General features: G+C 40.0%; 1 protein-coding gene across 1 annotated transcript in view; it reads left to right on the forward strand.

Annotated features, from left to right (window-relative positions):
- The window catches only part of tenm1 (teneurin transmembrane protein 1), a 439,293-nt gene that overhangs the window by 21,626 nt on the left and 401,642 nt on the right, over nucleotides 1-16,025 (forward strand). The window contains exon 3 of the mRNA XM_037675401.1: nucleotides 6,412-6,735. Within this exon, the coding sequence (XP_037531329.1) occupies nucleotides 6,412-6,735 (324 nt within the window). The remainder of the gene's footprint in view (nucleotides 1-6,411; nucleotides 6,736-16,025) is intronic.

Consider the following 16,025-nt stretch of genomic DNA (forward strand, 5'->3'; position numbering starts at 1 on the left):
TATATACATTCCTTTGTCAGAACATAACCCTCTTATTTAGGCTTATTTGCTACAAAAATTGTGCAACAGCTGTAACAGCTTGTGACAAATATTCAGCAATGGCCATATGATATGCATAGAACTTTAACTTAGATTAAATGAAAAGTGTTAAATATTGTTTATTAGCATTAGTCACCTGTGATGCTGTCTTACTTGTAGAGGTCTGTTCCAGGTTCCTAGCTGCAGTGTGGGATCCTCTGCACTCCTGTGCCTTTTTAACTTCAAAGTTTTTCTTTATCCATTGTGCCGTAACACTATTCATGCTAACGGAGCTAACACGACGTCCAAATGTCTGTGGTAAAACTCACCCAAGTGCTATCAGCTATTAGCTTCTCATTGATGTCGGAAATGACAGCTTGTAACTCGGTAACGTTACATCGGAAAAATATCTCAGACTGGTGACGATGTAGCGAGGCTCGACGTAGTCCAGAAATCTTTGGAATCCGACATCCTCACCAACAAAAAATAAAACTTCCACACTGCTGACATTTTGAATTTTCCTCTCCCCTGTGGGTGGGCGCACGTGACGTCATCACGCTGTGCTGCCGCTGCAGACAAAAACAGCGCCTTTTATATCGGCACGTTATTTTAATGGAATGGCCAATGTCCAATATTGAAATTTAACGCTAATATTGTCCGATACAAATACCAAGCAGATAATATTGTGCATCCCCAATATATATATATATATATATATATATATATATATATATATATATATATGTGTGTGTGTGTGTGTATAAAGATTGGTCCATGTCTTATGCAACTAGGTTATACTGATTTACATACACCTCCCATCTCCTGTTTCTATTGAAGTTACGTTTCTCAGATGGTTCTGAGAGGAAAACGTAATGCCACTTCACCTTAGAAAAATCGTAACGTGACAGCTCAGGGGTTCCCTCGGAAGTTTAAAAACATATGATCTAACTCATATGATTAATATGTCTAACAGTTTGGATTAATGGAGTTGATTGACTGATATGATAAGCCAAGAATGAGTTGGAACATGGCTGAGAGCAAAATGGATTGCTGTTGTCACTGAACAACTCTGGTCCTCATCATTTCATGCAGGAGCTGATTGTGCAAAGATTATTTCATGAACCTTTATGTTGCTGTCATTATCACATTACATTATTGTTCCAGTAGATTTATTTATTTATTTATTTATTTTTTGCTACCACTAATCCAAGCTGCCTTCTGCTGCTGGTTGTACTTAGAAAAAGGCATTCTCTTTTATGGAAGGAAAAAAAAAATCTCGTACCATAATGCAAAACTGACTGTAATGTCAGTTTACACTTGATCTCTGTCGTCATTTTGCCCAGCTGTGACCACTCCTTCATCAGCCCGTCTTTTTAGTTTCTTAGTCTTCATCATACCTTCAGTCTGACATAATGTTTTATGACATGTCTGGTCTCCTGCATGTCTCCTCAAGTTGTTTTTTCTAAGTAGTTGCTGCAGCATCAGCCTATGTTTTGTTGTTTGTTTCTTTGTTTATTTAATCCATCCATCCATCCATCCATCCATCCATCCATCCATCCATCCATCCAACCACCCACCCACCCATCCATCCATCCACCCAACCACTGACCCACCCATCCATCCATCTTCCCAACCACCAACCCATACATCCATCTACCCATCCATCCATCCATCCATCCATCCATCCATCCATCCATCCATCCATTATCTTTTACCTGCTTCTTCCTTTTTGGGTCACTGGTGCCCATATCAGTCAGTCACTTTGCGAGAGGCAGGGACACCCTGGACAGGTCTCCAGTCCATCACAGGGACACATAAAGACAAACAACCATTCACTCTCTCACTCACACCTAGAGACAATTTAGAGTTACCAATCAGTCTAACATGCATGTTTTGGCCTTTGGGAGGAAACCGGAGTACCCGGAGAAAACCCACACATGCATCTTTTATTTATTTTTACTTGAGCTCTTTCTGTCAGTCTGCATTCCTGGGTCCTACCTCGATAAACTGTGGAATGTAAAAACATGTTAATAGTGATTCCACAAACGTCTGTGAAATCTTTGAGAGTTGTGTAAAAATTGCATAAATCCACTTTGGACTTGACCCTGCACAGAATAGCTACTAGTCAGAATTAAACTCTTGTTTTTCACCTGAGATCATTCAAAGGGCTGTCAACAAGTAAGATGATAATTGTTCATGAATGTCCACCGAAAACTTCTTAAAATTATATGAACTGTTACTTTAAACCTGATTTATTTGACATGGGCTGGGGGTGAAAACCATAGATACCATATTATATCCAATGCATGGTTACTTATTTTCTTGTGAGCTCATGCTCTCTGTAGTCGTCAACAATGCAATAATATCATTTGGTAGGTCTATTTGATTTAAAGTTAAAGTAAAGCATTGTAAGCTTTAAAAGGCAAACACAAAACCACAACAACACAGGTGCAAAACTCGTTTTTTCCTCAAAAGTCCTCAAACCATCTAGTGATATTATGTGGACGCCAGCCTTTGTCATTTACAGTCTATCTTTTTTGATATTCAGAATTTTGAATGATAGACTTTAACCCACTTTTTTAATGTATGTGTAATCATCTTTGAATTTCTTCTTGTGAGGTTAGAGCTTGCACAAATTTGCAAAGTGCACAGTATAGCTGCCTTTATTTTAAGCTTGTTTGCTTGGCAATTACAAGCTCCTTATTGATGGATTTTGGCATTTGTACAGTTGAAGACACTGTTCAGAGAGCTAATCAAATTTAATCTCTAATTAGGAATACATTAGCGTACCAAACAGTAAAATACCATCTCTGAAAATGGATCTTGAGATCTTCTTAAGTGCTGGACATCTGTCTTTTTCACTTTACGTTCAGACTGCAAAACAGTAAAATTGTAAATTTAATTGCTTTGGCAATTACTTTAAACAAATACTTGCAACACGCTATGAAAGTCATCAAATGTATAAATAGCTTTTTGTTGAAAGTGCCAGGAGCAGCTCGCAGTAATAGCACAAAACGGGTAGTTATTTAAACGAATGACTCCCCCTCTAATCACCCTCTAAAATCTCCCTACATTATAAATATCCTTCAATCCAAAAATGGCAAATAGGCTTTACAGCTTGCAGCCGATTCTTGTTTGTTGCTGCTAGGAAATAGCTTATTTGCTCCTGAAGTGCCCTCTTGCAGCCAATTTGAGCTTTACAGTGGTGTGTAGTGGCAACCAATCTTAGGTCAGTTTAATACCAGCAGAACAGTATGTGAGCTACAGTTGGTCTTGACCCCATCAAACACACACAGCAGGACACATCACTGGTCAATGGAGTGGTCAGCAGGACTGTAGCCTTTATTGAAACACTGCTGTTCCTGTTCCGAGGGCCTGACCTAACACACATATTAACTGCACTAAGTGAGAATCGGAGGAAGTTGTTCTTTCCTGAGTTCTCACTTGCTGCTTGTTGTAATAAGCTACTATATCAGGATGGATTTCAATTTATGCACTGGTACCCTCAAAATTGCATCAGCTCCATCAGCTCCACTTATACATTCCAAACAGAAAACTAAGGGAATGAGGGAGAAAATTTACTCAACTGCCTCTACAAGAAAAAAAAAGGTAAGCCCCAATTGAATTGAATCGAATTGAAGTGTAACCAGAGGACTAACACAGTATATCTGATGTTCTCAGATAACAGGTTGATGCTTGGGATTGGAGGGCGTTCTAATACCTGAAAGTGTATGAAGCTCAATTTTACCCTCAGTCTGAGTCAATATTAATAAGGTTTGATCTTTATCTGATCTCTTCACCCCACCAAGGAGAATATAGATGAGATCAGCGCTCTGTTTGAGCAGCGGTTCGATACATCTCAAGCTCAATAAGACACATCAGGCGGGCAGAGCAGGATGTAGCTTTTGTGCAAATGGTTAAGAAAAATTGAGAATGGCGTTTTCATTTAGGTTTCTGCTGAAAAAAAAAAAGTTATAATAGCATCACATCTGTGGATATGATTTAAGAGGTGTTTAGTGGGTAGCTTGTAAATCCCTGTCTCTAACAATTACCTGGTTAGTTTGGTTACTAGAGCAAATACCACACCAATTCAGAAAAAGTTGGGCTGTTGCGTAAAATGCAAATAAGAACAGAATGAAATGAATAGAAAATACCATAAACCTTAATTTTATTCACAATGAAATATAGTAAATAGATCAAATGTTAAATTGAGAATTTGTACCATTTTTAAAAATAGAAGATTTTAGAACGTTATGGCAGCAACACATTTTTAAGAAGTGGAGACAGGGGCAACGAAGACTGAAAGTATTTTAGTATGACGAAGAAACAAGTGGAACTGAATTTTGCAACAAATTTGGTTATTTACCAACAGGCCAGTAACAGGATTGGGAATAAAAAGAAAATCTTAAAGAGGACAAATCTGTCAATTCGATTCATTTTATTTATATAGCACCAAGTCACAACAGAAGTAATCTCAGGGCACTGAACAAATACATTTATATACATAAAAAATCAATTAGTAAGATTATTTATGTAACGTAAGGTAGCCAGCAGATTGTGTTGAGTCTTCATTTCGTCACAGTCTCCCATCCTGAGCAAGAGCGAGGCAACAGTGGAAAGGACAATCTCCTTTGTAACAGTAAGAAACCTCCAGCAGAACCAGGCTCAGGACAAGGGGCCATCTTCTTCATCCAGCTGGGTTTGAGAGGAACAGGAAGAATGGACACAGAATGGCGAGCAGGTCCCTCAGTATAGGAGGAAAGACAAAAATAATTACAAATACAAACTATTCATTTGTATTAATTTGTAACTATGCATTTGATGATATGAGGTCCATTTGTCCTCTACTAGTCTAAGCCTATAGCAGTATAGGATAAGGGATAGGTCAGGAAACCAAGCCAATCCTAACTATAGGAAAATGAAAGCCTTAAACCTAATCTTAAAAGTAGACAAGGTGTCAATCTCAAGGACAGAAAATGGAAGTTGGTTCCATAAGAGAGGAGTCTGAGAACTGAAAGCTCTACCTCCTATTCTTCTTCTGGAAACTCTAGGAACCACAAGTTTTCATTCAACCTTTATTTATACAGATTAATCCCACTGAGCCTCGGGGACTCATTTACAAGAGAGACCAGATTTCTTTAACAAAAAGTGATGACAAAAGTGAATAACAACAATAGACAATCATAAAAGAGGCATACAAAGTATTTATTTATTTTGCTTACAAGTTTAAATAAAATGGCAACCAAAAGGACAGTCAAAAGGAAAAAGTAGTGAAAAAACAGCTGGGCAGTGTAGAAAACTAAAAACAGGAACAATGTAAGCCTGCAGTCTGAGAGCAAAGTGCTCTGTTAGAAAAATATGGAACAATAAGATCTGTAATATAGGATGGAGCTAGGTAGTTGAGAGCTTTGTAGGTTAGAAGTAAGATTTTGAATTCAGTTCTGAATTTGACAGGGAGCCAATGGAGAGAAGCTAAAACTGGAGAGATATGATCTCTCCTATCAGCTCTCATTGAAACTCTGCCAGAAGCCAAGATGTGCAGGCATTTAACAGTCTACAAATACTGCATTTAAAAACTGTAGCACAGTTTTAAAATGATGTTCTTCAATAAGAAACTGAAATGACTTTGGATATCCCATCTTGTACATGTCATAATATTGTCAAACAATTTCAAGAATCTAGAGAAATTTCTACACAAAGGACAAAGCTAAACATCATTATTGGATGCCTGTGATCCATGGGTCCTCAGGAGGCACTGCAATAAATACAGGTCGGATTTTTTATGGACATCACTGCACGGGCTCAGAAACACTTTCACAAATTATTTTCTATAAACACATTTCACTGTGTCGTTTACAAACCTGGTAGACATTTTATCTCGCAAAGAAAAACTCCATTTGGACACCACCCAGAAAGGCTGCTGCTATCGGTGGGTCATAACTCAAAAATATTAAACTGAGACAAAGGAGAAAACTCAATATTTAATTTTTTTGTCAACCACAGATGCATGTTAGCAGCGTATAGTTCAAACCCTTGCTTCTCTGATGGTATTGGGGTGCATTAGTACCTGGGATGGACATCTTACACATCTGGAAAGGCACCATCAATGCAAAAAAGTAAATACAAGACATGAGATGATTGTTTTTTTTATTTATTTTTCCATAAAAAAAGGTACCTAGTTTCTTTGTTTTAACTTTTGTCATGTCTGCTATATTCCATTGTCAATAAAATATGGTTTTATGATTTGCAAACCATTGCACTCTGCTTTAACTAGATTTTACTCAGTGTCCCAACTTTTTCAGAATATTGATTGTACAAACATGAATGGTGTTAGAGGCATTATGATGCTGATTTAACACAATCTCAATCTCCATATTTCTCTCCTTCCTTTAGATTTAGACTTTTGTAAGAGTGGGCAGCTAAGGAGCCCTGACTACCACATCCATCAGCAACAGCAGCAGCAGCAGCATCAAGAAGAAGAGGAAGAGGTGCTGTGCACTGGACCTGCGACCCACGATCATAATCACAGCTATTCCCTTGGTGTGGGCTCTGACGTAGACACGGAGCCAGAGGTGGACCCCTCTCCTGCTCACGGCCTGCAACACATGTGGATGCGTGGCCTGAAGTCGGAGCAGAGCTCGTGTCTCACAAGCCGCGCTAACTCTGCCCTTTCTCTGACTGACACTGAGCATGACAGGAAGTCCGAGCCAGACAATGGTAAGTGGAACAAAAACTAGCTTTTCTCACTCTTGACATGAAATTAGTGCTCACTGTGAATGAAGTATATGTTGAAGTCAAGGATGTTTGTGCCAGCTGGGTTTTTCAAAATATTCCTCACAGTGTCATTATGGTAATTGGAAATGTCTAGCCAGTGAATGCAAAGAAAAACAACAAATGACATTACACATTTTTTTCAAAGCTTCACGTCGAACCGTGGGCAATCGGCACAATTGAAACTTTGGGATTTTTTTAACTGGATCTCATGCTTGAGGTTCTTGCTCTTTGAAGTGACTTAATGCAGAAAATGTGCTATAGGTTATTTGCTGGGCTTGTATTGGTGGTGATCTCATGGCTGACTGGCAAAACAGTTTGAGGGAAGATGGTGGGCTTCCACTGTGCATTACTGGGAGTATCCATGGAAAACTGGGGCAGGGTTTGATTTAATGCTTTGAAGCAAAGGAATTGAATCGGTCAGAATTTTCCAGTCCTCAACTGGCTGCCTGAGGGCAACTGACAACCACCTTAGTGGGAAGACCACGGAGCATGGGAGGAGGACAAGTTGAGAGGTAGGGATGATGATACTGGGCCAAGTAGAGAAGAGTCTGAGACGGCGCCAACTATCTGTCGTGCACTGCTGGGCTTGGCTTGGCTCCCTGCAGATGGAGAGTTAGTTAGAGGTGCACACAAACAAAAGCAGAGTTCTCCAACCCATCCCCAAGGGCGCTGTCTGTTTATGTGCCGCAAAAACGGTGGAACAAATTCTGTGGCTGAAAAGAAGATGGGTGATACAGGAGGAGAGAGGGGGTGTGGGGTGGGAAGAATTAGAGATGGAAAGAATAAGAGACAGGCTGAGCAAAAATGCAAATGAGAGAACAGAAATGGTAATGTAATGGTATAATTAGAATGAAAATAAAGGGAAATGAGTGGTTGGGTTAAAAGAGGTGAAGGAGAAGCCAGCTTCGAGTGCTCCACAAAGATGGTGGGAGGTCGAGGGAACTGAGACTGAAGGAGTGACGGAACATGTGAAAAAGGTTTTAAGATGTGCTTGTTTGTGTTGCACCCAGGGGTTCTGTTAAATGACTGTCAGAGTGGATGTGGAATCAGCCTTAAAAAATAAATAAATCACAGGATGCAAGAGGTGAGGATGTGAAGGGAAGCGGTAGTGCTGGTGGCATTACACAGTAATCAATTTGTGACGGGTGCACGTGTGTGTGTGTGCAGAGAAGCTATTACCATTTGAGATGACCCCCATGCTTATCCAGGGTCAGAACAAAAAAATCCCAAAGACAGGGACAGAATACGTGAATGCTCAGGAGAAACAAAAAGGATAAAGTGACTGAGGATTTAATGTTTTTTGGGTTTATTACCACACTGCACCAGCTAAGCTGATAGATTCCACGTGGCATGATGATGAATGTCCTAATGTCCAAACTTTGAAACAACCTCAAAGCTCTTTCTTATATGCACACCACAAATTCAAAGAACGGATAAGCTGTATTTGAGTATCTATGTAAATATTAAAAGTAATAATATCTGAGCTATATAGCTTTTTGAACAGCCTCAGTTTGAAGAAGATGAAGACTAATAAGCTTCTGGTTTGTCCAATACAGGCAAGACCAACGTGGATCGTTGCTATTTTATAAACACCTCCAGTCATAGTTCACGTAAATGCTGTTGTTTAAATTATTCCACCTTTTGTTCATTTTCAAGATTATTTTGGTAGAAATACTGAGAAATTGCAAATGACTCCAGGATCAGGGGCACCTTCAAAAAGTGTCCAAATGGCTGGCCAAAAAAAAGTTACTGATATTTTTGATTTGGCTCACAAAACCAAAAGCCGTACCAAAATTTGAGTTTTATAATGCTATTGTTATATAACAAAAAAAGGTTAAATCATGTTGTTATCTACCTGGATGATAGAGCTTACAAACATTTTTTTCTCTTGTTATATATTGGTAGTTTATAGGCTATGCATTTTGTGCATTGTACATTTTGCATAAAAATACAGTATTTGGCCGGTTAAGGAATCTCCTTCTAATTTAATCTTCGTTCAAATTTTTTTTAAATTTATATTATATATAGCTGTTAACACAAACTGAGAACTAAATAGTCACTACTCAACTTTAAAAAGCTCTCCTAAATGCATCCGTATATATTACACATAGAATGAAAGGGGTCAGTGCAAAGTGGCAAATAGTTTATAGGGGTAGTTCTCTGCTCCCCACCCCCAATCCCCATTTAATCCCTGCCTCTGGCCTGCAAGTGCTACACTTTGTTGCTGCTGATGCATTTACACTTTTAAATAAACATAGCAATGCAAACTTGGTGCTTGTGTTAAGGTTTATAAAGTAGCACTCACATGAATCTGTATGTAATTTGTAGGGGTCCAAGCCAGCAGAGGCAGGGAAACAGCTGCAAAGCAGCAGCGTTTCCATCTATGGAGCCCTATTGAAACTGTTCCGTTCTTTTTTTTTTTTTTTTTTTGGTAAATAAAGTCATACTGCAGCCCCAACTGCAAATAATAGTAAGATGATATTTATCAGATCGTAAGTATGGCCTACGCATACGGCCGACAAACTGTAAGTCACAGTTTTATGGCTCTATCTATTGTACACATACATGCACATTTCCACTTAAAATTATTATTTTTATATCACAAAACTTGAAAAAAATAAAAAATAAATAAATAACTTGACTGGTTTTCTAAGGTTTTGAGTTTGATGACTATAAAACTCCCCAACTAAAATCTAGATACCATCTGTATTACAAGTTTCCAAGGATTTCTTTAAAAACATGTAAGATATGCCTACACAAATGTTCTGACAAACTAGCTAAACACAAATTTGGTCATATTTTCTTAACTAGAAAATTGTATGAAAATAAAACTCCTGTTTTCCTGTTAGGGGAGTTCATTATGAATTATTGGACCAAATTTGTTAAAATAAAGAAAATTAAAGGATGCTTCTATCTTCTGTTTTCTTCTTCTTCTGGCTGCTTCCATATTCAGGGGTCGCCACAGCGAACAAAGTCGCACAAAACTTGGTGATTATTTTTGGCTGTCACGAGAAGAACATTGATATTTTTCTTTTAAAATAAATCAATTGTTCACATTTTTTGGGTTGTATTTTATTTAATGCTCGACACTCAAAATTATTATTTTTTTCCTTTTAAAACTTATTAACCTAAGGGGTTTGAATAAAAATTGCTTATGTACAGAAAGCATAGCCAGTGATTGTTAAACATTTTCAAAATGTATTGCCAATCTGGTGAAATTTTGTGATTTTTACAATTTAAAGTCTCATAGTAATTGACAAATAGACTTTTTCAGAAGACAATTCTGAGAAATGGCCACACAGCCTGTACTATGTTTGCGCTCCCTCTGGCAGTTCATAAGTCACCGATGGAGCTGCTCCCCTACACGTGCTCAAATGAGCGTCCGGTGCACAGCAAGCAGTGTGGACTCAAAAGAGGTGTGGACAAAAAAAAATCTCAGCTGCTTTGACGTGTTGTTCCACTAAAGTTGCTGATGAGAGCAACAGGAGTCAGCGAATGGCTTTTGCTCCAAATTACGTTGCGCAGATCAAAGTATACGTCCAGCTGCGACCACTTCAACTGTTGAGGTCCTGTACTTGGTGAAATTTTCTTTTTAGGGTTTAAAGTTTTAAAAAAAAAGTGATTCTTGTCACGGTTGTATCCACACTCCTGCATACTTTTTGCCAGTCTCTCCAAAATCACCCCATTCATCACTGTGCCAGTAAAGTTTGTGTTTATTTCCTCCTCTGCACGTAGAGCAAGGAGCCTGCAAGTCTCCAAATCATCCCTGTTTGCCATCAGATAGAATTTTTTTTTCATTTAGCCTTTATTTATCCAGGTTAGTCTCATTGAGCCACGAGAACTCATTTTCAAGAGAGACCTGTTTAGGGAGCACATGGTGGGGGTTAAGGGCCTTGCTCATGGGCCCAGAGTGGGGCGAATGAGGGTGAGGGCAAGTGTGGGTGTTTCACCTACCCCACCCACAATTTTGATGTTGTCGGGGCCGGGGCGTGAACCGGCGATCTTCGGATCACAAATAATTACACAAATCAGGTTGTTTGTGAAAGCGAAAAAACACAAAAAGTTCAAATCTGAAAGTAGTTTAGGGCTATGATGTTTTGACTGTTAAATGGGTAGCTTTTCCCCTCACCCTCCTTTATTGATACCTCAGTGTCAGATTTCAGTAGGTAGAACAAAATACCGCTCCAAGGTGGAGTTAGGACTGCATCGACGGTCAGCTCCAAGCCCTTTTTTATTTGCTCTGGTGATGAAGAGACTATAACAGGATTTCCTGTGGACAGTGATGTCTGCATATGTTATTTTAACCTGTGGTGAGGACAAGGAACAGGTGGAAGACAACTTGGGGAGGTGCCGGTATGCACTTGAAAGACGAGAACTAAAAGTCAGCTACTGCAAAACAAAGTACGTGTGTCAGAATGGGAGGGGAACAGTGAGGCTACAAAGAGCAGTGGTCAAAAAGGCAAAGGACTTCAAGTATTTGGGGTCAACTGCTCAGGAAAATGAGGTGAAACGATGAAGAAAACAGTTCCGGCAAGATGGAGTGGATGGAGAAACATTTTTGGTTTGATCTATGACAAAAGGTTAGCAGCAAACGTCAAACAAATAGATTATGTATGATATGGCCGGTGAGACTGACAAAAAGCAGACATAACTGGAAGTAGCCAAGGTTCTCCTTGAGGGTGACAAGGTTGGCTAGTAATAAGATCATCAGAGGTACAGCACAGGTTTAAGGACAGGGAGATAAACTTAGAGAGGCCTGACTGAGATGGTTGGGACATGTCCAGACGAGAGACAATGGATATATTCATAGAAGGATATTAGCAATGCAGCTGCCAGAAAAAAAAGACAAAGAATAAGGCAGAAGAGGAGATATATGGCTGCAGTTAGAGAGGACGTGGAGGTAGTTAGAGTAAGGACAGAGGGTGCAGAGGGAAAAAGAGATAAAGAAGGATGACTGATTTTCAGGAAGCCCCGTGAAAATGGAAAAGCTTAGAGAAACAAAAAGATGATTTAGACTTTGGCAAAATAAGCTGCTGAGACGTTAGATTCTCATATAGAGTAGACCTTATAGTTTCTCCTTGTCATTTTACAAGTCTGTACTACACAAGATCTAAGGAGATTAGCCAGGGTCGGCATGCATCAAGTGGCTTGGATCCCAGCTAGAACTGTTTGCAGTTCTAGTTTAGATTAGAATAGTTTTAAGGCTGAAGCTATTCACGCTGATATTGGCTGTGTTTGGACTAGCCATAAAATCCAGGCAGTTCAAGAAGCTACTTAAGATTACTTGTTATTTATTCCAGAAACCCACTTGAAATTAGTCAAACTATTTCTATAAATTGTTTCGGATTGGTATTCTTTACTTGGAAACCTGTTTCCCTCTCTGGCTTCAGGAGCTCATTCATTCTCGTCCCGTTCCCTGTCCATCTTCCTCTGACACATGACCAGGTGTGTCCATGCGTGGCGTCCTCTAATGGGAAATGCATTATGGATGTCACATGTCTTTCCATCAACACAACAAACGCTCACACACCTTCCTGTTCTCGGTGATACTGAAAGTTAGTGCTGCTTGAATAAAAGGGCTAAAAAACAAAAAGAAAAGAAAAAAGAACAAGCATCCCTGCCAAAATAAAATTACATTTTAATTCAGGCCGACCTTGCTCTCCTTTTGTCTTCAGAGCTCAGTCCCCTCCCAAACTTATTAATGATGTCAACTTCAAACTGGCAGAAATCCTTTTGTTCCTCATCTGATTGAAGCTGACAAGTCAATTTGGTCACTCTGTGTGCGTGTGCGTTTAGAGGTGTGGAAGTGAACGGGCTGTGGTGTGGTGGAGGAAAATAGACAGAGGGCACGACAGATTAAGACAGAGAGCAGGAGAGACTGATTCTGTTTGTGCCACGTTTACACAGCATCTGTCTGCTTTCTCTTTCTGGTGTGTGCCGGCATCTTGTGTGCATGCTGGGGCAGAGGGGGTGCATGTCCAACCACGACACCTTCAACGTGGAAAGGCTGTAGGAGTCTGCGAGCACAAGACACACTTACTGACAAACCCTATGCAAACATCAACAACCTGTGCTGAAGACTGCAAGGGAAGAACAGAGAGAACTTACAGAAGAAAGACATGGTGTAGTTCAACCAGAGTTTACTGCTGACAGCTGCAGAAATGCACTATACTGTATGGTCAAAAGTATACATGCATAAGAGTGAAGTTATTAAACTCGCCATCAGCTGCAACATTCACTGAATTTTGGGGAAGCTTACGTCACATATAAAATTTAAAGTGTAAAAGTTGCAGGCAATGATTTTCTTTTGAAGGGATTTTCAAAAATGGATCAGAAAAACGCTGTGGATTCATAATATGAAACTTTAACTGTGGAAAAATAACTAATGCGATCAACAGACTAGGTCTGCACAGAAACATGGAAGAACTGACTTTTTAGAAAAAAAGAAAAAAAAAAACATCCCAGAAGGACAAATAACGTCATCATTTCTGAAAGGTCAAACATCTAGTTACCAGTTGATTACAAAATAATGATCTGGTGATGACTAACGTGAAAAAAGATTTAAAAAAAAAATAGGTTAAACAGGACCAAAAGCATGCATGTTAGACTGATTGGTAACTCTAACTTGTCCCTAGGTGTGAGAGAGAGAGTGAATGGTTGTTTTCGTTTGTCTCTATGTGTCCCTATGATGGACTGAAGACCTGTCCAGGGTGTCCCCCGTCTCTCACACAGTGACTGCTGGACATGGACACCCCTGACCACCGTGACCTGAAAAGGAAAAAGCGAGTAAAGATAATGGATGGATGTTTCACAAACCCTTGGATGGACTTATAACCTGCCCAGACTACAGTATACATTTTCTCTTGACAAAGTAATAACTAGAATTGCACCCCCACCCCCCACCCACACACACAAATAAATAATTTAAAAAATATATTTTTCTTTCTCCTTTTAGCTGCTCCCTTCTTCAGGAGTCGCCACAGTGAACTAGCTCACACGAAGACTTGGCAATTGTTTTTACGCTGGATGTCCTTCCTGACACAACCACAGAGCACCGAGCTGCCACAGCCCTCTGTGTGGAGCAGAGCTGCCATGTAGGGCACCCAGAGGAGCATGTGGTGGGGGTTAAGGGCTTTGCTCAAAGGCCCAGATGGAAGCAAATGAGGGTGGAGACAGGTGTGGCTGCTCCATCTTTCTCTCCACATTTTGATGTTGTTGGTCCTGGGAGTCGAACTGGTAACCTTCCAATCACAGGCCCACCTTCTCTAACCTCAGCACCACCACTCCCCAAATTAAATAAGTAATTAAATTAATTAATAAAATAAAAGAAGATAATAAGGCAAGCAGGCTTGTAAAATGTGCAGACAGTTCTAGAGCAGCTCAGCTTATTTGGGCATGAACTGGATTAGCGTTTTAAGGTGGTGGCCACATGAACGGAGAAGGTCAACATCAGTGAGGGGTATTTCAGGTTACATAAATAAAATCTAGCAGCACAAATATATTTTTATTTGAGAAAACTTAGTAACCCAGGGTGGCTTTTATTCAGACACAAAAGACACTGAGGTACTGAACACTGTATGACTTGGGCTGTGTTCAATATTTCATTTCATTTATTCCAAGTTTAATTTTGTTTATTATAAAGGCCTTTCATGTGAAAGGAGCCTTTGTGCTGCTATTGATCCGACTTTTGTTTGTTGTTGTTTATTTAATAAAGTTGGAAGTATACCAACTCAGGCAAAATATTAAGCACAGCTGCTGACCAAGGTTTTCTCTGAGACATTATTCTAAATATTTAAAAATGTATTTATCTGAAAGAAATTTTAAATTCCCTCTTGTCTGTGCTTTACCAGGATTACCAACTTCCAAAACAGCTGAAATAGGAGTTTGTATAGTTAAAGACTCACAAACAACAACAAAGAATACTTCAGCAAATTATTAATATAGATAACATTCAAAGCTACTGACATTACAAATGACTGATTAAAAATCAAGCAAGTGGTTTCAATGGACTGTACTTTTTCTAACAGTAAAAAAAAGGCTTTCCCCATCTTACTCACCCCTCACCTACCTGTATATACATATATACACATATGTAGCAACACATTAACGCAGTTGGTAGAGCTGCCACCTCTCAGAGAGCAGGTTGCTCCAGTTCAAATCCCAGTTGGGAACCTTTCTGGGTGGAGGTTGCATGTTCTCTCCGTGCATGTGTGGGTTTTCTCCAGGTGCTCCGGTTTCTTCCCACAGACCAAAAACATGCATGTTAGGCTCAGAATCAGAATCAGCTTTATTGTCTGTCATTGCACCGAAGCACAGCAAAATTACATTTCAGTACAACCTGTCCAAGAGAAACATAAACAAACATGGGGAGACGGAGGTGACTGAGGCCGCTGGCCTCAAGAGGCACAGTCCTTTTTTTCAGAAAAGGAAAAAGAAACACGAGGGGGAGGGTAGGTGTAAAAGAAATCAATTCTCGCTATGTGTCCTAGACAGGACACTGTGTGAAGTTGCAAAAGAATATCCCGAGTTCATGAAACAGCAACATACTCAGGACATCATAATACATTTATGCATGAGGAGGCTGACGAGGGCAGTGAGTTGTCCGTGGACACTGGCAGAAAGTTCCATAGTCCAGATAAAGATGACACAGTGTCTATCAGCCAGCTCAACTCTGACACAGATCCACAGCTGTTCTCGGGAGGAGAGTGATGGTGGGGGTGGGACAGAGTTTCTCATTCACATAAACAACCAGGAATAGTTTGAGATAGCTGGACAATTTAAGGTAGAGCTGTCATTTCTAACCCGAACCTGGAGCCCGACCCCGCCCGACCCGAATTCGAGCCGGGCCATAATCATATGCTTAATGTCCGGGCCGGGTCGGTGTCTGTCTTTTAATTGTGTCAGGGACACGCACGGCCGACAATCCAATATATGCAAACATGGCTTACCATACTACACCTGCCGCACATGCCATTTGACCGTGCGCTGACTGGCCGGTTGAAAGAGGTCAAAAGTTCAGTTCAGCTTCAGATGGACTACTGCCAGATTGTAGGCTTCTCCAAGGTCGATTTCTTCTCGCCAGTGAGTTCCAGGAGCCAAGTGGCCCACGATTCTCAGAAACTGCGTCCAGCTTACAGCTCAGCTCATCCAGCGTCTGAACCTGAGGAGCGCTTACAGCTTGGTACATTCCTTCATACAAGTACAAAGTATCTATCTATATATACATATATATA

This window comes from Nematolebias whitei, chromosome 4, assembly GCF_014905685.2.
Source record: "Nematolebias whitei isolate Nwh7 chromosome 4, NemWhi1, whole genome shotgun sequence".
Classification (NCBI taxonomy): domain Eukaryota; kingdom Metazoa; phylum Chordata; class Actinopteri; order Cyprinodontiformes; family Rivulidae; genus Nematolebias; species Nematolebias whitei.